Below are 20,903 nucleotides of genomic sequence, written 5' to 3'. Positions count from 1 at the left end.
CGGCGCGATTAAAAGGTCGATCAAGCGAACAAAGTGCGACAGCGCAAGGTCCAACTGCTAGGTAAATAGGTGAGGCGAACACTGCAGCTCATCCATTGTCGCTTTGAATAAACTCGAAAAGACTTTCCCGTTAAATGGCAGCACACCGTTGTGTCCCCCAGAGTTCAAGTTATTTTGCAGTTTTTCACTCGTTGTTATTCTGTATCCTTGAATGCAGTCGGTAAATCTGTCGGATAACTTTTTATTCTTCCCTCTGATCCGGGTAGATTGCCGAGTGACTCTAAAAAGGTGTAGACCGCAAGTTAGCAACATTCGACCTGTTAACCATAGCAGTGTAGGAGAGGCAAATCTCACGGTTATAATGGTTATAATGGTTATAATGGTTTATATAAATCAACTAGAGCAATTGACCGATCATATGCTCACCAACAGGATCTCACGAAATCGTGACGACCGCAAGTCACAGAGGCACAGGACAAGAGCGGGTCGAATGAGGAAACCGAGAACTAATGAGCACGACCGGTCACGGCCAATAACGGAGGAAAAATCAAAGCAGGTCGACCAGAATTAATAGACGATCTCGCGTGGATTGAAGGACAAGGCAGGTAAGAGGATCAGCCTGCAGCTGGGGTAGTGCTGGCGTCGCAGCAAGTCTGGCGGTTCAGCAGAAGTTGCGCTCCCACCTCGGGATCTGCAAACCGGGTCGATGCGCACACACCAAGCTGGCTGGTCACTCTGAGCGGCTTGGAAGATGGAGTTCCGGTGGTTTATTCGTGGAGGAGATGAGGGACTTGACAGGAAGGAAGAGGCAGGATAAAAAATAACTGTCGAATCGCGGGCCAGAGAACTAGAAACCAAAATCTTACTAGCGAAGGCCTGGACGAATCGCGCAGCCAACAACCCAGCGTAATACAAGACACGGTTTCTCAGTAGATCAATGGCCGTTCCAAATCAGAAAAGGAGAGTCGACGGAATCGACGGACACATTTTCACCAACACTCTCTAGGCTTTGACTTGAAGTTATGGGAGGGGAATTATGGATGACGAAACCAGATCTTTACAATGTGGGTGCGATTCGCGGGGGAAAATATATTCTGGCAGCATCATACAATTTCCCAACAAAAGGTTTCCATAAATTTCAAATATTAATCGAAAGATATTATTGCTGCAACTGAATCTTTGAAACTTAAATAAACAAGTTTTATTTTTTGCCTATTGTCTCTCTCTTTTCCCGCATTCACTTTCCACCATAAGACTGGTGCTGATGCGTTGGTTGCAGAAGGTATAACTATATACTAGGTAGTCTTTTGGACCTCCAGGGTGAATTGTTTTCGCGCCAACCAAGATAAAAATTATACTTCGATTTTACCGAATAGAAACTTCGGTTTCATGGAGATAGACCCTCCTGAGAGTGAATATTTCGTCGGTTCAGAGACGACGTCTCATCTGGAGCTGAACAATATGCGGGCGTATGTTCAATCCGCCGCGTGACGGTCTGAGGTCCGACGGCAGCGTTCCCTCGACTCCTAACTTCTTTGCCCTTTCAGTGAACAACGAGAGAAAATGTGTCGAGCTTTCAGACACTCAATCACGGGCCCGGTGTTTGAAGAAAGCGCTTGCGGAGATTAGACCGTCGAAAATTTAGGTCATCTTGTTCTGTCATGATGGTAGCAGTAAAGCCTTCATTGAGGCTCCTGCGGAGGGCCATCATTCACAAGAGCCAACAGTCGCATGAATCCTTCAGCACCTTTGCCGGTCTCCGAGCTGTCCTCACATTGCTCTCTGTACTTCCGGACCTTCCCCAAGCCCCTCTTGAAACCTTTTTCCCGCGTCCACGGTCCACGGGAACGTGGGGGTGGCCTGGATTTTCCAAAATGTCGAGGTCTATCTTTATGCACAGGGCCCTCTACCCATTGTTCCTCTAAAGTAGCCTTATAGATATCTTTGAGCTGGTCGCGGAGCGGCGGGCATTGTTCAAAAAGGTCCTTGATCTGGGAAGCCAGTTTCTGGGAGTTCGAATTATGTCCATCATCGACGGCTTGTCCATTGGCTTCGTCGGGTAGCGGTCGCGTATCGGTCGCTTGATACGCGACCGCTTGATACGCGACCGCTTGAGAGGTTTTGGGCGCTTTGGGTGCACAGTAGATTTTATGTGTTCGGGTGCAAGCGAGAGAACAGCTGCAGACACAGTGAGCATTTAAGCGTCCAACAGTAACCCTGCACGATGGATCCATAGAAGTAAAAGAGACTCACCTCATAAGCTCGCATGTAGGGCATCGGTATTTGAACGGCTCTGAGGCGCAAACTTCGCAAAGAGTCCCGGTTGCCATTGTCGGTCTTTTTTTTTTTTTTTTTTTTTTTGACCTAAATGTTGCCCCGAATCTAACGCGATCAAACCGTCTGTTGCATGGCTACTAGTAAATGGCGAGCTCACGGGAATTATGAGCTATGTTCCGTGTCAAAAGTAGGGAGCTACGTAAATATACCTACAATTGAAATTGAGCCTTGTAAACGACAAGGCCGGAGAAAGCGCGATAGGTCACGTGTATCCACCGATTTTCCACAGTTCTTCAGCGTGGATGTCCCACTCAGCGGGTGTGGCTGTGGATGCCCTGCCTACCTCGGTAGGACTACCATCGTGGGCAGGCGTGGCCCCATGCCTTGGTGGCGAATATGGTACGGCACTACACGGCTACCACAAGTACAATAAGCACCAGTAACCAATTTGTTGACAATAGTTACAACCGCCAGTACCACACTGGAGATTTTGTTCGGCAGATGCTTGTTGCAGAGTTAGGCTTATTTTGACCATGCTCCCGCATAAGCAGTCTCTTGATGCCCACGAGTGACCGTCATGGGAGGCATCCCCTACACGTCCGGAGGCTGTGGCACTTGCCGACGCCGCAAAGTTAAGGTACCACGAATATGCACTAGTGCCCCTTAGATGTTCATGTTTTATATTGACACTATGATAAGTGCGACGAAACAAAGCCGGAGTGCCTGCGCTGTACTAAGTACGGCCACAAATGTACTGGCTACGACAGAAAAAAAGTCTTTGTCCACGGGCGCAACGGGAAAGTAGTCGAGGAGCCCGGACCCAGGCAGCCCAATTCGAATCTAGCCTTGGTGAAGGGCACAAAGATTGACAGGACTCTGAATGCCAATCCATTGCTTCGATCCCAGCTATTCACTAACTTTATTGAGTCGTATCTGCCACCTCGGGCGTATCTAAGGGACGCTTCAGGACACAATCTACTCCAAACCATCCCAGACCTTACCGCGGATAGTGTCATCCTTGAGAAAGCAGGTATATGTCTCGCTGCGGTTTACCTTGCTACACAGAACCAGGATGACTGGTTATTTCAATATAGCAGCAAGCTCTACGGCAATACCCTGAGGAGCCTCCATAGCAAGATAACGTCTGGTGCTAAACTTAGCCCGGATATGCTGTATACGACCGTTATTCTTCAGATGTACGAGGTGAGGATAATCTCATATTGTGCTATAGTTTTGTGTCTCACTTTATTATGCTAGCTGATCAATTGCTCTCCGCCGGGATTTGGGGCCTGGATAGCGCACGTTCAGGGCGGCGTTGCTATCTCCATGCAAACTTCGATTGAAGGAGAGGCAACCGTTGCAGAAAAGCTGTTTCGCCGTCAATTAAAATTTGTGACGGTTAGTCCAGGCCCCGCTCCAAGTGGCCACTGTTAAACCCTGCTGACACTCATCACTAGCTCTGTGACGCTATCGGGAAGCGACAAACTCCATACCTCTACAACACGCAACTATGGCTGGACAATCACACCCACGGCAAAGAAGAGCCTGACCCAGTTGACCAGTTCATCGACCTATTGGCAAAATGCACTGCAACCATTGAGCAAGTTGACCGGTTCGTTATTGCTCAACCAGCAAGCCCCGGTAAAGACTTTCAAACTGGAGATCAGCTTCTACGCGCCTGTCTGAAATTGGAAGAGAATCTTCATCAAACCTGTATATCCATGCAACAGAAGCTGGGATTGCCAAAACTCTCCACTCAACGTTCTTTTCCCCAAGGAGATCTTCGGAACACTCTCCACACTGAAATATTTGCGCCTCCCCTTGAATTCGCCTCTTTAACCTGCGCGGAGTCCCACATGTTGTATTGGAGTGCCTTTATTCTGCTCTATCCGCTCATTGGCGAACTTTACTCTATCATTGACGGGCCACATAACAATAGCCCAGTCCCTATCTACTACGATTCCACGAATGGTGAGCCGCCCCCAAGCGGCACTACGACGATTACGACTACATTAAGTGATGATGTCCACACGGCTTACACAGCGCTTGCCGAACATTATGCCGACGAAATTTGCCGTTCTGTCTTATATTGCATACAGCCTGACATGAGGACATTGGGGCCCCAGCATTTGCTGGCACCCTTGAGCCAGAGTTTGCAATTCTTCCATGTTGAGGGGCTGACTGCAAAGTTGAGATGGTGCCAGGATGTGCTCACGGTCCTAGCGCACATGGGTCTCGGCATTGCTCCCTTCTTGAAAGAGATGGTCTGGCCTCAATATCGCAGCGCTCAGGGAAGAAGACACGCGGATCAGAGATTGCTCAACAATTGAAGCGCTTCCTTTCTCCGTACTGGACGCTCGAACCTATGACGCCCGTGCCCCTCCCGTTCCTTTCTGCGATGCACGGTCGAGGTTTCCCATCGTTCATAACTGTCGGACCTGGACGGAGGCAAGCGATTTTCCTGAATATGGATAATAGCTTCAAAATTATTGGTTGGATGATCATTTGTCAGCAACCGATCACGTGGTATCGTTTATTGCGTCAGAGATTCAAACCGGCGAATCCGTCCGATGAACCATCATCAAACAACGTCTGCGATTTTTTATACGCGCTAAAACACGTACCTTTTGTGAATCATTTGTTGCGAAACATGGCTGCTACGTCAACATCCGCAAACATGATCCGGCGAACTCTCAACAATAGGTTGGGATCACAGATTTCGAGCTTTGCCGAGGGTTCTCCTCGGGCAATTAGACCCTTCGCCTCCGGATCGATCAGGAGCATTCACAACTCGGCTCGATTGCCCACCATCACTGCTTCAGAGGTCCGACATAGGCCAACATTGCGACCGCATCAACTATCGGCCGCTCAGACTGGAGTCAACGGCCAACCGTCGATTGGCAAGCGGACTATTTTCATTCAGACGGAGACGACGCCAAACCCCGATGTAAGTCTTGGAAACTTTCTTCTTTATTTACATGAACAAAATTTAACGATCTCGCTTCTTACTACAGGCCTTGAAATTTATCCCAAACCACAGAGTCCTGCCCGAGGGCTTCACGACCTCGTTTTTGGAGTACCTTTCTCCACGCTCCACACTTGCTCCTCCTCATCCTTCCTCGCTGGCCGCAAACCTATTTAATGTCGATGGCGTTCAATCGGTATTCTTTGGAGCCGACTTCATCACAGTGACCAAGGCAAGCGACGCCAATTGGGCGCACATTAAGCCGGAAGTTTTCAGTCTCGTCACTCAAGCCGTGACCTCCGGGGAAGCGATTGTCAGCACTGTGGCGAAGAGTGGAGAGAATGCGCAGAAGGGTGGCGAGGAGGACTCGTTGGGATACAACGAAGAGGATGATGAAGTCGTGAGCATGATCAAGGAGCTCTTGGAGACGCGAATCCGGCCGGCAATCCAGGAAGATGGCGGTGATATTGAATTCAGAGGATTCGAGAACGGAATCGTCATGCTGAAGCTGCGAGGTGCTTGCCGGACTTGCGACTCGAGCACGGTTACTCTGCGGAATGGCATTGAGTCTATGCTTATGCATTATGTGAGTTCCCAATAGCTCTCTCCATCCCATCCACCCCTCCCAATGCATTTTAAGAGTTCACAAAACTAACGACGGTTTTCTTGCGAACAGATTGAAGAAGTTCAGGGTGTTGAACAAGCCACCGATGAGGAGGAGGAGGTCTCCATGCTTGAATTTGCCAAGTTCGAGGAGAAGCTTCGACAGCAAAAGGGCGAGCAGGCGACCGCACCCTCCTCCCTGGACTCGGTTGCTTGAGGTGATCTGGATCTGTCTTGTTTGATTTATATTCCCAAAATGATAGAGCGGCGGGTGGATGGTTTTTAAGTCTCTTTACAATGTAAATTATTTCAATAATTTGTTCCGTCAAGATAATGAACAAGATTGTTTTTGATTATCGACTCATTGATTGGGAGATCTGCCAAATCTTTTTGTAAAGTTGCTACCCATGGAGCTGCTTAGATGCCTCGGTATGAGGACTGCATTGAGCCCATCCTTTCTGAGGTATCGGGTATCGGATATGGGTGCTCTTTCAGGTTCCCCTCGCAGCCTCATCCTTCCCAATTTCCACCCACCTTGATCCATCTCCAATCCCCACAGCCTAGCTCGACTGTTCGAGTAATGCCATATCCACCGATTCGTACAAAAGTACCAAAATACCGGCTAGCGCCGGGGCAGACAAGGCCGATGCAAAAAATACCTCCCCAACTTCGCATGATCTGCTTCCTGTTAAGTGAAACTAGATTATGTCCTTTTCCACCGCTCAGAAAGTGATGTTGCAAAAGTGGAGGGGGAAAGAGGACGGAGGTCTTCTGTGGTGGAGATTTTGCTGCCGGCTCCAGAGTATATATTTGTGAGCCGGTGACGATTATACAGTCGTTGGTCCCAACAATTGAACTCACTGCAGGGGTGTTATCTACAGGATAATGGAAGTAGAGAATTGCTATAGAGGATACTGAAGCCTGAATGGGATTTATGCAAAACATCACCGGTAGTGATTTTTTTTTCCCTTTACTTTTTTTCCCCGATAGTGCCGGTTGCTCCTTTATGAGTAATGTGGCAGTGGCAGAGTCAGAAATCTGACGTACCCCGCAATTTGCTTGCCCAGCCAGGTCGTCAACGGCGCCCACTCTCAAAGGAAACTAGAGGTTGGCATTCAGTGCCGCAGCCTGTCGAACGCTTGAAAGGGTAAGGTGTCCAAAGACGGCAGGCCTGCGATTAGTCGCAGGGTCCCAGTTGTTTGCTTTGTGCGGGGGCTTGTTGTAATCACCAGGATCCAAAGCGGAAAAAGGACAAGTGGTTTCACCTGTGTGGAAAGCTGGAAGCAGCTGGATAGGCTGTTGGGCTTGGGCCTAATGGAGGGTTGTTTGTGAACAATGTACCCCATGCCTGGGACTGAGAGATCGGCAGCGACGGGCTGCAAAGCCACGCGAGAGAATGACGATAGGATAGGAACGTACCTAGTAATTTAATCCTGCTAGTGCCATGGGTACATTTTCAGAGGATGATATCAGCGACGGACAGGCTGGCGGTATACTTTTCGATTTGGCGTTTTGTGTGTTGCAGGGCCAATCTCCCATTATTAGGCGTCGTTTTATTGATACGCCGGGGAGTACCTATAAGACGATCAAGCGATCCGTGGGTTTCTTTGGCTCGCTGTCATTTGCCGTCGTGTGAAGCGAGGGGTTGGTATGAGCCCCTCCCATGGGCTTTCGACCCATGCCATGGTCCATGCTGTCACTCCTGTCAGAAGACATCTCATGCATATAATACCAAGCGGAATATCGCCACAAGAACGAGAACGCCCATCGAGAAGATAGGCGGCACTCGGGATTGGGCTGGGGCTGGAACCTCGATGGCTGTGCGGACACTTGGGGAGCTCTCTCCGCAATTCCAGCGGCGGCGATCCTGCATTAGGGCCAGCGATGGCACAGAGCAGCTCCTTTTTTGGCCCCTCCTTCGGAATTCGCCCTCGTCGGAAGTGCAATCCCTCCCCCGCAATTATAGGGTTGATGTGAAGTAATAAGAATGGAGCGCCGGACTTTTGTTTGCTTCTGGTTGCGATCACGCCCATCCGCCCACCTGCCTTCCCGGGCTGTAGAGTGTAACATGGCGCCATAATGACGTAGTCTACTCTATCTATTCCACAACGAGGCCGGTATCCATTAATCTCAGGTGGAAGCAAGCTGTATACTCTATTATACAGCATGGGTAGTTTGGGAGTGCTAGAGTGGACTTGGGAGTACAGGACAGGTACCGGACGACCCTGGTCTCCGTGTGCGCAGTGCCGGAAGGCGTGCTGCTAAACGTCAAGCGCGTCGGGAGTCCGAGCTTGAGGCATTAAGTTCGTGGACTTGCTGTCGACTCTTGAAGACAGAAACGAATTCGTTCCTAGTGCCTAGGTACAGCGGGAAACCTTGGGACGTGCCCCTCCGAGCTTGGAAACCAGGAGACGACCTTGACTGAGAGGCTGGCCAGGCCATTTCTGAAGGCCAGTGAGCAGCGCGGAGGATCTTCAACTTGGCTGCCAGAGCCCCGCCAGACCCACCATCGCCATCGCCTTCAATTGAGATCGCTCCCTGCAACATTGATGATTCTGTTGAGTCGTCTGGGTCTTCTCATGTCCGTCACACTCGTAGTAGGACCACCTCGCGACAGCAGGTAGCACTGCGTTCCACTGCCTGGACGTTCGCCCAGCAAAGTCGCACCTCTTAAGAATCGGCCGGGGTGGGATTGGTTAACTGATCGTGTGCATCAGACAACTCCAACGGCCTAGCATGCCTCGGATGGCCTGGAGACCATCCAGACTCCCTGCTCTCTGCGGACGGATGCCCTGCTTACCCCGCCCTCATCGAGGTGGTTTAATCTAATTCATTTCCGCCGCTCTGCAGACGATGGGCAGACAGTGGGCTTCCATGGATGTCGTAGATGGCCACCATACCGGCACTGCTAATACGAGGGATCACGCTCCTTCTTTCCAGAACCAACGGGCGAATCACGGAACCAGGAAAGCCAGAGGAAAAACATCTTTCAGGGAAAAGTCAACGGAGCGTTGGGGCCTAACTTGCTCGGTCGTAGTTCCAGCACTCGCGCCACTTTTGCTCGGTGCCCCGACCCGTGGCTCGTCTGCTGCTCCTCCTCCTTTGTGTCAGTGGCCTGAGCCTGTGCACGAAGGTTAGCTCACCTCCTTAGCTTGCGTTATTCCTTACCACTCACTGTACAACCTCTTTCTCCTCTTTTCTACCATTCTTCTGCCCGCCTGCGCTCTCGCCTTTCCTCTCTTTTATTTATTCTGCTGCTTGCTCGCTCTCATTTAACTCCACCCATCCCCTGATTGTCCAGCCCCGACCCTGCTCCCCCCAGCAGCTCGTTCTGCCCCAGATTGTCAGTGCGGGCCGTCGCATCAACCTCAGCGTTTCGCCTCCCTCCGCCTCTCACTGTTCCGTCCCTAGAAACTTGCGCCGTCCTACTTCCCCTCCGCACTCCCGCGCTCACCTAATTTTCTCGCGACCAACGAACGAGGGAATTCGTCTTCACCAGATTCCCCTTCGACCGAACCGCACGACCTCCCAGTCGCTTTCCTTTTTCCTCGTCCGCCTCAAGATGCGCTGCTCTTGAGCGGATCCGCCCATAGTTACTGGAGCCAGTTCGCTTCCCAACGTCATTTATGGTCACGCTACCACCATTTACGATCCCGCGTTTTCAGTGGACTTCCTTGTTTTCGCGACCGGAGTTGAGCACCGTCTAGAGGTATCTTTTCCTGTCGCGAGCCAGGTATAATAATATAAAAAAAAAAACGGGAACGCAAAGAGAGAAAAAAGAGAAAAAAAGCGCTATATTACTACGATTCCGAGTAGACGCCTCGGTTTCTTTGGAACCCCCCGACCTGTCGCAGAGCGCCACCTTTTACAACCTATTTTGTTCCTTTTAGACTGGAAGCCTGGTCGCTTCTTATCTGGCGCTGGGTTGCTTTCGAAGACGAAAATTAGCTGTGGCATGGTCTGTTTTCTGTTGCTGGGTTGAATAGATTATAAAAGTTTCGTTTCATTCTAGACTGGTGAGTTATCCGCCGCTCATACACTGGCGTATGATTGTCGCTAATGGTTGCGAGTTTGATAGACGTGATCACGAATTTACTGCGCTTCTTCAAAACTGGGAGTAATATTTACGCTCATAAAGCATCTCCCGGGTTTGTTCAAATCGTACTCTTTCCCCGCAAGGTACGTGGTGACGTGATGCGTTTCATTTGCTCTTGCTTGCATTCAATTCGCGCATATCCATATTAGCGATTCCTTGTGTGGGATTGCTTCACTATAAGGCAGTGATGAGGGTTCTGTATGGTCCGTGAAGTCAGATGATTTCCGAAACATGGATACTGTGGGCGACCTTCACACGAACACACGCGGTCACGCACTCAACACTTGACACTCATAGAAAGATGGAGTTCATGATTCTTAAACCCGGATCTCCAGGCAGCTTGCATCCCACTCATTCACCATCCTTGCAACATTCACTGTCCCAGTGTGGTTTATGCGGAGGGAGATATCTTGATGGTGTCATAACTATCTTTTATATCTCCATTGCTAGTCCACTCGAGAGCAACTCTCCACAATATTCGCAACACCATAGCTCTTGTACTCAACTTTTTGTTACTCCTATGACTTCGGTTTCCTCCGTCTCCTTTGGCTCGTATTGTTTTTGTCTTGGTTGCGCTTCATTCACGTGAACTTCAACATAGCAATACAGATATAACTAACTCTGGCTCCAGTGAGCAGGCCATACACTACAGGACCTGACCATCTGACACTTCTCTAAGCGCTGAGCTTCGAGAGATCTTTTGGTTGATTCTCATATCTATCCAAGAGGTGAGTGATATTTATTGTCAAGTCCTGTCTCAGACATGTCTCAGTTCTGATGTTTTGACAGGAAATATCGTGGACAAAGTCGCTGCCGGTTCCGGGATTAAACAACCTCAAATCCCCTCAGATATTCCTGGCTTCAGTATGTTCTTGTCCATCCCTCCAACGTATATTTTCTTCTCGCGAAATGCTGCCTTGAAAACAAAGCATCCCAAGCGCGCGCTATCTATTTTCATCGAATCTCCAATGCTCTCAAATCTTAGAAACTGACTTCTATGTAGTACATCTTTCAATTGGGTCTTTAGAAAAGACTATCTCATCTTCGAGTTGCGATTGTCAACCAGTTTGGAAAATATCATGGCTGCGCCAACCAACAACAAGCCGTCGTCGGCTTCCCAGACCCCGCCTAACAATGCCTCTTCTAGGCTAGAGAGAACTCATCCTGGCATTCGTCGTTCGACCCCTGATTCCGAAGCTCTAGCTTCTTCCGACGATGATGTCGAGCATTCCCTACCTGCACCTTCTACAAACATGCCTGTACAGAAGCCTGCACGCCGGACCTCTTGGCTCAACGAGATCCCTACTGCCATGCCTCGAAAGGGCTCAATTACTGGGGCCCCTTTGTCCTCGGGAGCTTCCAACCCTACCAGTCCTGCTACTGACCAATCCGCATGGCAAACCAGCACTAGCCCCGGATTGAACAGCTCCATTACTTGGAATAACGTTGGCAATACTTCATTTCCGTGGGGTACCGGAATCTGGAATACCGATTCTCGCAAAGAACCCCCGCCTCGTCTTTCCGAGATTGTTCCGTCCCCCACAATGTCTAATCCGTCGACTTCGAGCAACTATTTGGCCGAAGAGCTCCTTAGTCCAACCACTAGGACTTCTGGTGACTCCTCTATCCCGTTCTCTATTCCGCTTCACCCGACACCCAAAACCTACCGCTCACAGTCGTACTCTGTGGGTCAGCTAGATCCTGAGTATCTAGGTTTGAATGCTGGCAGTAAGCCAGCGAATGCATACGCTGGTGCTCGTCCTAGAAATGGAGCGCAGTTTTCTGCACTGCAGCATCGTTCTTCGCGTCCAAGTTTGCTTGGAGAGCTTGGTCACGACCCCGCTACCCTGGGCCGTGTACGTGAAGATGAGGATGATGGCGCTGAGAGCCCTGGTGGATCAGACGGTAGCTACGGCAATTATAACGCCAACCAAGCTCGTACAATTGAGCAACTCTCGCGAGAGAATGCTCTCCTACGCCAGGCAGCCGGACAAATGGACACTCCTCCATACAGGGATCGCGCCATGTCAACTGCATCGGCAACTAGCGGATATGCAGTTGGCGGTGGTATTCGTAACTCGCATCGCATTCGTAGCAGCGTGCCGGAGGAAGCGGACCTTGCTGTAGAGGATCTCGATGAGGTGGGTAACATTCCCGGCTACCATGATATGTATAGCAACACCAGAAGGAGATTCTCCGAACATTCGGCCAATTTGGAGAAACAATTCTCTGGGTTCTCGCCTGCGGAGAACCGTGCTCTGGGCGATCTGAGGAAGGCACACTGGCAGACTTCTCTTGGGTTTGGTAGCCTCGCAGATATTCCCCAGAGTCGGCGTCACTCGTTCGCCGAGATACCGATTCGCCACCCATCTATCTCTGGAGACTCCCAGGTAACGAACACCGCTCGAGTTGGATTAGGCGAGAAGGATGAGAACTATGCCAATATCAACGACGGTTCTATTCCGAATGCTCCAGGCCAAAATCGTGAGTACCAGCGCCTTGCTATGCTTTCTCGCCCCGAGGAGGAACAAATGGAAACGGAATATTTACGAGCTCGTCGCTTTGCAGAATCTTATTTTGCTCGCGATCAATCTATTCGCAACACCGTCGATTCCCAATCCCCAATCACAACTTCTTTCCACCAAGGCTACAACCCATATGGTCGCCACCAACCTGCCCTCCCGCATCAGAACCAGCTACTTTACATTGTGACCTTCAAGTGCCACCGCGCGGACGTTTTCTACATTCAAGAGGATACCGGCCTTCAAGTGAATCCTGGAGATCTGGTCATTGTAGAGGCAGACCGCGGTACTGACCTTGGAACTATTCAGCACGCCAACATTTCACTGCAGAAAGCACGAGAGTTGAAACAGAAATATGCTGAAGAGCATTACAAATGGTTGATGATGTTTTCTAGGCAAGGCCAAAGCGGTGCCGCAAGTGCAGCTGGCGCGCAGGGAAATGCGTCGAGCTTGGGTGGCCGGAGCGCCATTGGTGGCATGGGACCTCACGGCGCACACGGAGTACAGGAACCTGCTGGTGAAATCAAACCGAAGCTGATCAAGCGACTTGCGCAAAACCATGAGATCCTGACCCTGCGCGACAAAGAGGGAAATGAAGCGAAAGCCAAGCGTGTCTGCCAACAGAAGGTTGCAGAACACCGACTGAACATGGAGATTCTTGACGCCGAATTTCAAATGTAAGTGACATTACCCTGCTCTTTCCCTTTCTCTCAAGTGCATGAACCTAAACGACTTAATAGGGACTGGAAGAAGCTTACATTTTACTACTTTGCCGACTCGTACATCAATTTCAACGCCCTTGTTACCGACCTTTTCAAGATCTACAAAACTAGAATTTGGATGTCCGCCATTAATCCGGCGTCATTTGTCACACCTCCAACTGCTGGCATTCAGAGCCCCAATCCTCTCGGATACGGTCAGGATGCTCAAGGTGACCGTCCCCACCAGCGTGACGCTAGAGCATTTGGCAATTCCCGCGACGGTATAGATGCTGGACGGGATGGTGTTGCCAACCAGATGGGCCTGCTACGCAGTGGATATGGAGACTCCTATCAGCAATTCGGCCATTCCCCTCGTCAGCCCGAAGCTGGCCTGGGTGGACTGGGCTCCGTTGATCCTTTCACCTCCTACCCGGCCGGTGGGTACGGTGCACTGGAGCCAGGATATACCGATTATACCGGGACCTCTGGCGTTAACAATGGGGCTTCTCGTATGCACCCTGCCCCGGTCGAATGGGTGAATCGTTTCCAGGGTCTGTCGCTCAACTCTTGAAGCTGGGTCTCAGAAAGGCGACATCTCGCCCTGCCGAATTCGATACCAACTCTCACTTTTCTCTTTTGCTTTTATTGTCCGGAGTTATCCTAAGATTTTCAAGACTACCCACCCCACCTCTTGATTCAAGTTGTACTTAATTCCCTTTTCCTGTTCAACCCTCTTCTCTTTTCGCTGTAATGTGTCTTAAGATACTAGAAATCATGTGCAATGGGTCAAGAAAGAAATGGTCTGTCGTTAGTGCTGGTTCCAAATAGACTTTTCAGCATCACGATCAGACGGCGCGGTGGATTTTCTTTTCCAGGGAACTTTCTTGTTTATTTCTTTTTTTTTTTTTTTTTTATTTTCTTTCTTTAAACTGTACAACCCTTCAGTTTGTAACAGCCGTCTTTTTTTTTTTTTTTTTTTTTTTTTTTTATGTTCGTCTTGAGTTTATTTCGATTGATGAAACTACAGAAGATTGATTATGCTTGGGCGTGTCCGAATTTTTCTTTCTTTTCTTGCTTGTTTTGCCATGCATCAGAAAGAGTTGAGTTAGGTAGCTAGATTCCAAATTGTCTAATGATACAGGATCATTGTGGAACATCGAGTCCCAGGTCTTATAGAATCTCCCGTTTTCCAAATGCTCCATATGTAGATGGTTGGCGCAGGCCGGGTGAAGCGGGCTTCCCTCGGCATAGAGGACTATTTGATGCCTCGATACCTTAGGGTTGAATTTGGAAACCTGGGCGGGATGTGCCCTGTTAGTGCCTGAGGCATAAATGGTCACCCACTTCGTGCTGATTGGAGGTGCCGTCCTCGCCTAATTTGCTAGCGTCCCACACACAACCTCCTCAAGAGATCTCTCTCTCGAACTTTTCCAGCTGTGACAACCGACGACGACAAGCCGACGACCTCCACGCCGACAAGGTATGTCAGACAGAATATTCAGCTCCAAAACTTCCTCTCTATCCTCGATTTACAATTTGCGAACGACAAACTCGACGAATTGGTGCTTTGAAACTAACTTGTGACTTTTCGTTCAGATGGGTGCCCTCAAGTACGTTGAAGAGATTCAAAAGAAGAAGCAGTCCGATGTGATTCGCTTCCTTCTGCGCGTCCGCTGCTGGGAGGTGAGAACTCCCCCCCAAGATTCGATTGTTTAACATCCCGCCGGGTGCTGTACTGTGCTCGTGTGTGCCTTTGCCAATAGGATACCTTTTTTCGTTGCAGAGGAAGGTTCTTAAGGGCGGCTCGAAACGATAACTTTTTTTGTCATTTCGCCGGCGGATGTGGATGTTGTGGCACAATTTTTGTGTGTCTTGCTATACACTCGTTGAACTTTGCTGAGAGTGCATCAATATAGCTCCGTCAGTTGAACGCTATCCACCGTGCTTCCCGTCCTTCTCGTCCCGACAAGGCTCGTCGTCTCGGCTACAAGGCTAAGCAGGGATATGTTATCTACCGTATCCGTGTGAGACGTGGTGGCCGCAAGCGCCCCGCCCCCAAGGGTGCCACCTACGGTATGCATTGACACTCTTTTCTCGATGGATTTTGTGTGGTAGAAGTGGGCTAATTGAGATTTTTCTGGACGACAGGTAAGCCCACCAACATGGGTATCAACCAGCTTAAGTACCAGCGTGCTCTCGCTGCTACTGCTGAGGAGCGTGTCGGTCGCCGTTGCGCCAACTTGCGTGTCCTGAACTCGTACTGGATCAACCAGGACTCCACCTACAAGTACTTCGAGGTTATCCTCGTTGACCCCCAGCACAAGGCTATCCGCCGTGATGCCCGCATCAACTGGATCGCCAACCCTGTTCACAAGGTTCGTCGCTCTCCTTCCCCGGGAGACCCAAGATTTTCGACTGTCTCAAAACATATTACTAACTTGGAATCCACAATCTAGCACCGTGAAGCCCGTGGTCTCACCGCTACCGGCAAGAAGTCCCGTGGTATCAACAAGGGCCACCGCTACAACAACACCTCGTCCGGTCGCCGCCACACCTGGAAGCGCCAGAACACCCAGAGCTACTGGAGATACCGTTAAACGTAGTTGGATGGGTTTTGTGGAGGTTCTGGGCTATGGGAAAAAAGCTATTTTGTGGACGTGTTTATTTCGGCCAGCGCTCGCTTCTACACTGAGCTGCCAGGCTGCGAGATTAATGCAACAGATCCTCTGCATTGGGTGTTAGCAAAAATCCTTCTATTTTCAAGCATGATTCCCCGTCTCGGCTATTTCTTTAACGAAGTATGACGACAGTTTTCCGTTTCTTCAGCATCATTCTGCATGTAGAGCGTAGTACGGGCCTGTAGATGAGGTGGGATAGCGGTAGCTTACTGTTGATGCTGAGTGGCGGTTATCATGACCGGATGCGAGGGAAAGCCAACAGTGGGGGTTATGCTATTGGTTGCTGAAGAATAATAGAAAGCCCCTAGCCTTCTTGAAATTAAACTATGGTTGAAGAAATCCAGCCTTAATGATGTCAATTACTGGCAGAGAACGTGCGATGTAACGGGGTGAGGATGGACCCGTCCGAAAATAGCAGGGCAGCCGGCAGCGTCACTCTCAGTAAAACCCACCGGTTCCTGACTAGACTCACTCCCGGCTGGCAGCCCAACGGCCATCCCACCATCAGGGAACTGCCTGCCTGTCCCGGTCTTCCGGCCGATGAACTTGATGTATCCTGCTTACGGCGTAGTTACCTGATCTGTCATCAGGCTTCTAATAATAATGGATAGCGACGGACTCAAGCCAATTACCAGGGTTTCTTCTACTGGTCCAAGACGTATTGCGTAACCGCTGTTGGCGATCGCTTTTGTTCTCCAGCCTGATTCACATCGGCTCCAACACCTCTTTGAGAACTCTCGTTTATTCTCATTGCAAGACCATTCCAACTGTTGCTGTCGTGAAAAACTGCTCATGTGACACCTTCATCGGCGGGCATTATCCATAGGTTGTATCAAGGTTCACTTCCGTTCTTTCAGGGCCAACTTACCCGACGTACAACGCACCTTCTCTCGCAACCGCCTTCGGTTCTCGGTAGGTCATTCTTCCTGCATATTTGCCAGTCAACGTCGTACAGTATTCAGTCCAGCTGACAGTGCTGTCTTCTTGTCGACTGCAGGTGTTTGCTTACCTACCTTACCTCGTACCGATCGGCTGGAACCGATTGACCCTCCTCCCTTTCGGACCTATTCAACTAAGACCCCACCAGAGGCAACTGCTATATTTGCACTTGACGACATCCGTGATCAAGTACCGTCCACGCCATACATGAACGCCGTCCCAGAGGAAACTCCCCCTCGAATACCCAACTGAACGGTACAGAGTCGGTGCGACCAATGCGACCATATGCCGTCGCGGGCTGCGCATAATCCTTCGGTCCATCAATCCACGAACCTGGCCGGAGTCCAACCTAGCACAAGCCCCATCCGCGTGCCAGTAGTGGGAAGTCGATCCCCAAACCGCGCGCGGCATGTCGAGGCAAGCACAAACCCAAGAGTGACCGGGGCGCTGTACTTCTCCCCGCCGTCATCGCCGCCGCATCGTGGACGGCATTCGCGGTCGATTAGCCAGCCCTTTGCGTCGGCTTTCGGGGCTACTGGGAAGCGTCGGAATAAATCAATAGTAGCCGTAGATACCGATGACGATGATGACGACGATGATGATATCTATCTCCCGAATCCAAATCCATTATCTACGAGTCCCCGCAAGGGTCTGCCGCGAGTACCGCCGAAGGATGATTTGACGACGGGGAAGTGTATGACTTGCAATAACACAGTGCGGTGGCCGCGGAGCTTGAAAGTTTTCCGATGTACGGAGTGCTTAACGGTGAATGACCTGGAGCCGTTTCAAGAGACGAGAGACCCCATCAAACATGGAGCAAAGCCGGCCATTCCAAGGAAAGGTATGCCACGTTTCCCTCGTGTGCTTTTAACCGCAAAAGAGTGGGCTAACAGTTGTTATAGCTATCCCGCTGACAACTGAGCGAACCGCTGCCATTATCGATCGGTGCATCTCTACCTATTTGCAACAATACTTAGGAGCCCCGCCAGTACCACCGAAGGATGCATTTAGGAAAGGCTTGCCTCAAGCCTCACCCAGACCATCGGGAAATTTACCGCTGCCTCAACACCAGAGACCCCCACGGGGTCGCAGCGTGTCATCCTCAGACACGCGTGAGAAGGCCGATGGTGGCGATAGAGCCTTTGAAAGCTCCAGTTATCCGTTTAGGAATCCATTTGCCCCGGCTCCCCCGCCAAAAGATGCGCCAGACCCTCGGAATGCACCTAGACAGGTGGCGCCAAGGGAGCATGGTCGACCGCATGACAGTGGAAGAAAGGAAAAACATCTTTATATATTCCGAGAACTGGAGGACTATATAATATCGGGGTTTAGGGGTTGTGACATCTTGAATGCATCGTTCAACTCGGCTCATCCTGCTCCCCAACCTGCACCAGAGAACACTCGTCCCGAACCTGACCCGCAGAAAAGCCCAAGACACGCACATGTGGATCCCGTCGTTGAACTGGATGCTAAGACACTTCTGGTGGGGGACCTGGCTGAGAATTCATCTTGGTGGATGGCCGATGAAGAATCGGGTACAGGCCCCAGCCATGCCCAATCCAAGTCCAGGGCTTCAAAAACAGTAAACTCAAGGAGCCCTCGAATCAATTGGATTGATGTCGATCAATGGTATCACCTTATACTGAGAGCGGGGACTTCCTGGGTCGAGAAGTGGTCGGCCATGAAACCACCTTCAACCGAGGAGGACGCCGCAAAAGCTGCAGCGTGGGATATGGCGGACTTAAGTGTAATCGAAATGGAAATGACAGAATCCCGCGCACATCTACACAGAACACTCCTGAAAGCTACGGAGGGGCTTCTTAAACGACCGCGGAGACCATTGAAGAAGCCCGATGATATTAGGTTTCTCCTGATATTGCTCTCTAACCCGCTGATATATCCACCCACTTCCGAACTGGCGAGCCTCACAGTCCCCCAAGGTGAAAGGAGACCGTCGCGGCCCGGCGAGAGCAATACTGGCCGACCAATGGGCAACCGATTACACGTCACAAGAAACCCCAGCGGAGGGTCTAGTCATCATCCCGGAATCATCAAGCGTATAGTAGGTCTGCTATCGGACCTACCGGTTGACTGCCATCATTATCTCGTTTCGTGGTTTTCACGCTTCCAAGTAAAGCAGTTTGAGAAGCTCGTTGAGCTCGTTGGAAGGTTCGTGACATATCGCCTAGCGCGTCAGCACGTACGAAGGCGAAGTGAATCTGCGAACGACGAGAGCTACCTAATACCTAGCTTTTCAAGTGCTGCAATGAATACACCGGCGGAATTACATGCAGCAATCAATGGGATAAACCAGAACAAGCAAACCAAGAAAAAGGAAGAGGAGCCCATGACGTATGGCGACGATTGGCAAGTCCGAGCAGCAGGCCGAGTAATGGCGCTGCTATTCACTGCAAATAACGCTGACGTCGCTCGAAGGCCAACGGGAGCCTTGGGCCATGAGTCAAGTCATCGCGGACACATGATTCCAATCAGCTCATTCTATAATACAAGGCTAGATTATTCCAACCTTGTGGTGCCCGATTTTGAGGCTTGGGAGTCGAAGACATCGAAATTCTCCTTCTGTCAGTACCCGTTCTTTCTCAGTATCGGAGCAAAGATCCAGATTCTGGAACATGATGCCCGTCGTCAGATGGAAGTCAAGGCCCGTGAAGCATTCTTCAACAGCATTTTGAATAGAAAGGCCGTGAGCCAATACTTTGTGCTGAAAGTACGGCGTGACTGTTTGGTAGAAGACAGTCTACAGCGTGTTGGCGAGGTTCTCGGATCTACTCCCGAGGAAATGAAAAAAGGCCTGCGGATCGGATTCATCGGTGAGGAGGGTGTGGATGCCGGCGGACTCCGAAAGGAATGGTTCCTGCTTCTTGTACGGGAGGTCTTTGACCCCCATCACGGTAAGTTATAGCCCCCTTCCACGAACCAATACATTTTGCTAATTCGCGTTCTAGGACTTTTCATCTACGATGAAGATTCACAGTATTGTTATTTCAACCCGTATTGTTTTGAGTCTTCGGAGCAGTTCTTCTTGGTGGGAGTTGTTTTAGGACTTGCTATTTATAACTCTATCATTCTTGACATTGCACTCCCACCCTTCGCATTCAAAAAATTGTTAGCGGCAGCGCCGCAGACGTCTGCACCACAACCACTGACTACCCGCCCTACGTACAAATGCAGCTTAGATGATCTAGCGGAGTACCGGCCAGCTCTTGCCAGAGGCCTGCGGAGGCTTTTGGAGTTTGAGGGAGATGTTGCCGAGACGTTTTGCCACAACTTTGTGGCCGATATCGATCGGTATGGCGAGGTTAGGTCCATCCCGCTGTGCCCTGGCGGGGAGAAGAAACCGGTGACGAACGCGAATCGTCGAGAGTTCGTGGACCTCTACGTTCACTACCACTTGGATACTGCTGTGACGCGGCAGTTTGAGCCACTCCGACGTGGGTTTTTCAGTGTTTGTGGTGGTAATGCATTGTCCTTGTTTCGCCCCGAGGAGATTGAATTACTGGTGCGTGGATCAGATGAGCCGCTAGATGTGAAATCGCTACGTGCGGTTGCCACATACCTAAACTGGCAAACAACGAAGCCAGAGTCAGAACCTGTGGTACAATGGTTCTGGGAGTACTTCGAGCGCACGAAGCCTGATGCGCAACGCAGACTTCTTTCATTTATTACAAGCAGCGACCGCATTCCAGCCGTCGGGGCAACGAGTCTAAACATCCAACTGGCCTGTTTCGGCGATGACTCGTCACGGTTCCCAGTTGCACATACATGTTTCAACCGGCTGGGACTGTACCGGTATGCGACACGGGAAAAGCTTGAGCGGCTGCTCTCGGAGGCGGTATTGAACAGCGAAGGATTTGGACTTAAGTAGTGTATTGTATCATACTGTCATTGAAGTGTTGAGTAAAGGTCGTGCAGTACTTACTGATTACCTGCGTATCCGATATGGTTGCTCGATTGGATGGATGTGTCTAGCTGATGCCCCAATTTGGAACACAGTTGCCACGATAGAAAAATATCATTATCTGCTTTTCCACCAATTTACACTGACCGTAGCGGTAAGCGCGAGTACAGGTGATGTTGGGATTCTCTAGTTGTAGGGCTCTT

The 20,903-nt window shown here is 50.3% G+C and overlaps 7 protein-coding genes across 7 annotated transcripts; 5 read left to right on the top strand and 2 right to left on the bottom strand.

Annotated features, from left to right (window-relative positions):
- Positions 1-1,682: 1,682 nt before the first annotated feature.
- ASPVEDRAFT_48724 (zinc finger HIT domain-containing protein) lies at positions 1,683-2,330 on the bottom strand (the record flags this gene model as incomplete). Its single annotated transcript, XM_040814062.1, has 2 exons — positions 1,683-2,178; positions 2,254-2,330. 2 exons carry the CDS (start codon positions 2,328-2,330, stop codon positions 1,683-1,685), a joined length of 573 nt encoding a protein of 190 aa, XP_040662324.1.
- Positions 2,331-2,854: 524 nt separating this feature from the next.
- Positions 2,855-4,607, top strand: ASPVEDRAFT_78324 (Zn(II)2Cys6 transcription factor domain-containing protein; the record flags this gene model as incomplete). Its single annotated transcript, XM_040816524.1, has 4 exons — positions 2,855-2,914; positions 2,977-3,480; positions 3,535-3,675; positions 3,735-4,607. The coding sequence occupies 4 exons, from the start codon at positions 2,855-2,857 to the stop codon at positions 4,605-4,607; spliced, it is 1,578 nt and encodes a 525-aa protein (XP_040662323.1).
- Positions 4,608-4,954: 347 nt separating this feature from the next.
- ASPVEDRAFT_122377 (NifU family protein) lies at positions 4,955-6,062 on the top strand (the record flags this gene model as incomplete). Its single annotated transcript, XM_040805977.1, has 3 exons — positions 4,955-5,224; positions 5,292-5,828; positions 5,919-6,062. 3 exons carry the CDS (start codon positions 4,955-4,957, stop codon positions 6,060-6,062), a joined length of 951 nt encoding a protein of 316 aa, XP_040662322.1.
- Positions 6,063-6,875: 813 nt separating this feature from the next.
- ASPVEDRAFT_243797 (uncharacterized protein) lies at positions 6,876-7,311 on the bottom strand. The gene has a single exon (XM_040809666.1). The coding sequence runs from the start codon at positions 7,189-7,191 to the stop codon at positions 6,961-6,963; it is 231 nt and encodes a 76-aa protein (XP_040662321.1). The 5' UTR covers positions 7,192-7,311; the 3' UTR covers positions 6,876-6,960.
- Positions 7,312-9,940: 2,629 nt separating this feature from the next.
- ASPVEDRAFT_35941 (uncharacterized protein) lies at positions 9,941-10,962 on the top strand. The gene is made up of 2 exons (XM_040811097.1): positions 9,941-10,669; positions 10,731-10,962. The coding sequence occupies exon 1, from the start codon at positions 10,243-10,245 to the stop codon at positions 10,528-10,530; it is 288 nt and encodes a 95-aa protein (XP_040662320.1). The 5' UTR covers positions 9,941-10,242; the 3' UTR covers positions 10,531-10,669; positions 10,731-10,962.
- Positions 10,963-11,020: 58 nt separating this feature from the next.
- Positions 11,021-15,761, top strand: ASPVEDRAFT_78322 (uncharacterized protein; the record flags this gene model as incomplete). Its single annotated transcript, XM_040816523.1, has 7 exons — positions 11,021-13,140; positions 13,204-13,673; positions 14,550-14,644; positions 14,761-14,847; positions 15,081-15,237; positions 15,313-15,539; positions 15,621-15,761. 7 exons carry the CDS (start codon positions 11,021-11,023, stop codon positions 15,759-15,761), a joined length of 3,297 nt encoding a protein of 1,098 aa, XP_040662319.1.
- A 1,305-nt stretch (positions 15,762-17,066) lies between these two features.
- On the top strand, positions 17,067-20,667 carry ASPVEDRAFT_78321 (HECT-type E3 ubiquitin-protein ligase; the record flags this gene model as incomplete). Its single annotated transcript, XM_040816522.1, has 3 exons — positions 17,067-17,622; positions 17,684-19,693; positions 19,748-20,667. 3 exons carry the CDS (start codon positions 17,067-17,069, stop codon positions 20,665-20,667), a joined length of 3,486 nt encoding a protein of 1,161 aa, XP_040662318.1.
- Between the last annotated feature and the right edge of the window lie 236 nt (positions 20,668-20,903).

This window comes from Aspergillus versicolor (assembly GCF_001890125.1).
Source record: "Aspergillus versicolor CBS 583.65 unplaced genomic scaffold ASPVEscaffold_1, whole genome shotgun sequence".
NCBI lineage: Eukaryota > Fungi > Ascomycota > Eurotiomycetes > Eurotiales > Aspergillaceae > Aspergillus > Aspergillus versicolor.
Note: the sequence above shows the minus strand (reverse complement) of the source record. Positions and strands in the feature narration are given on the sequence as shown.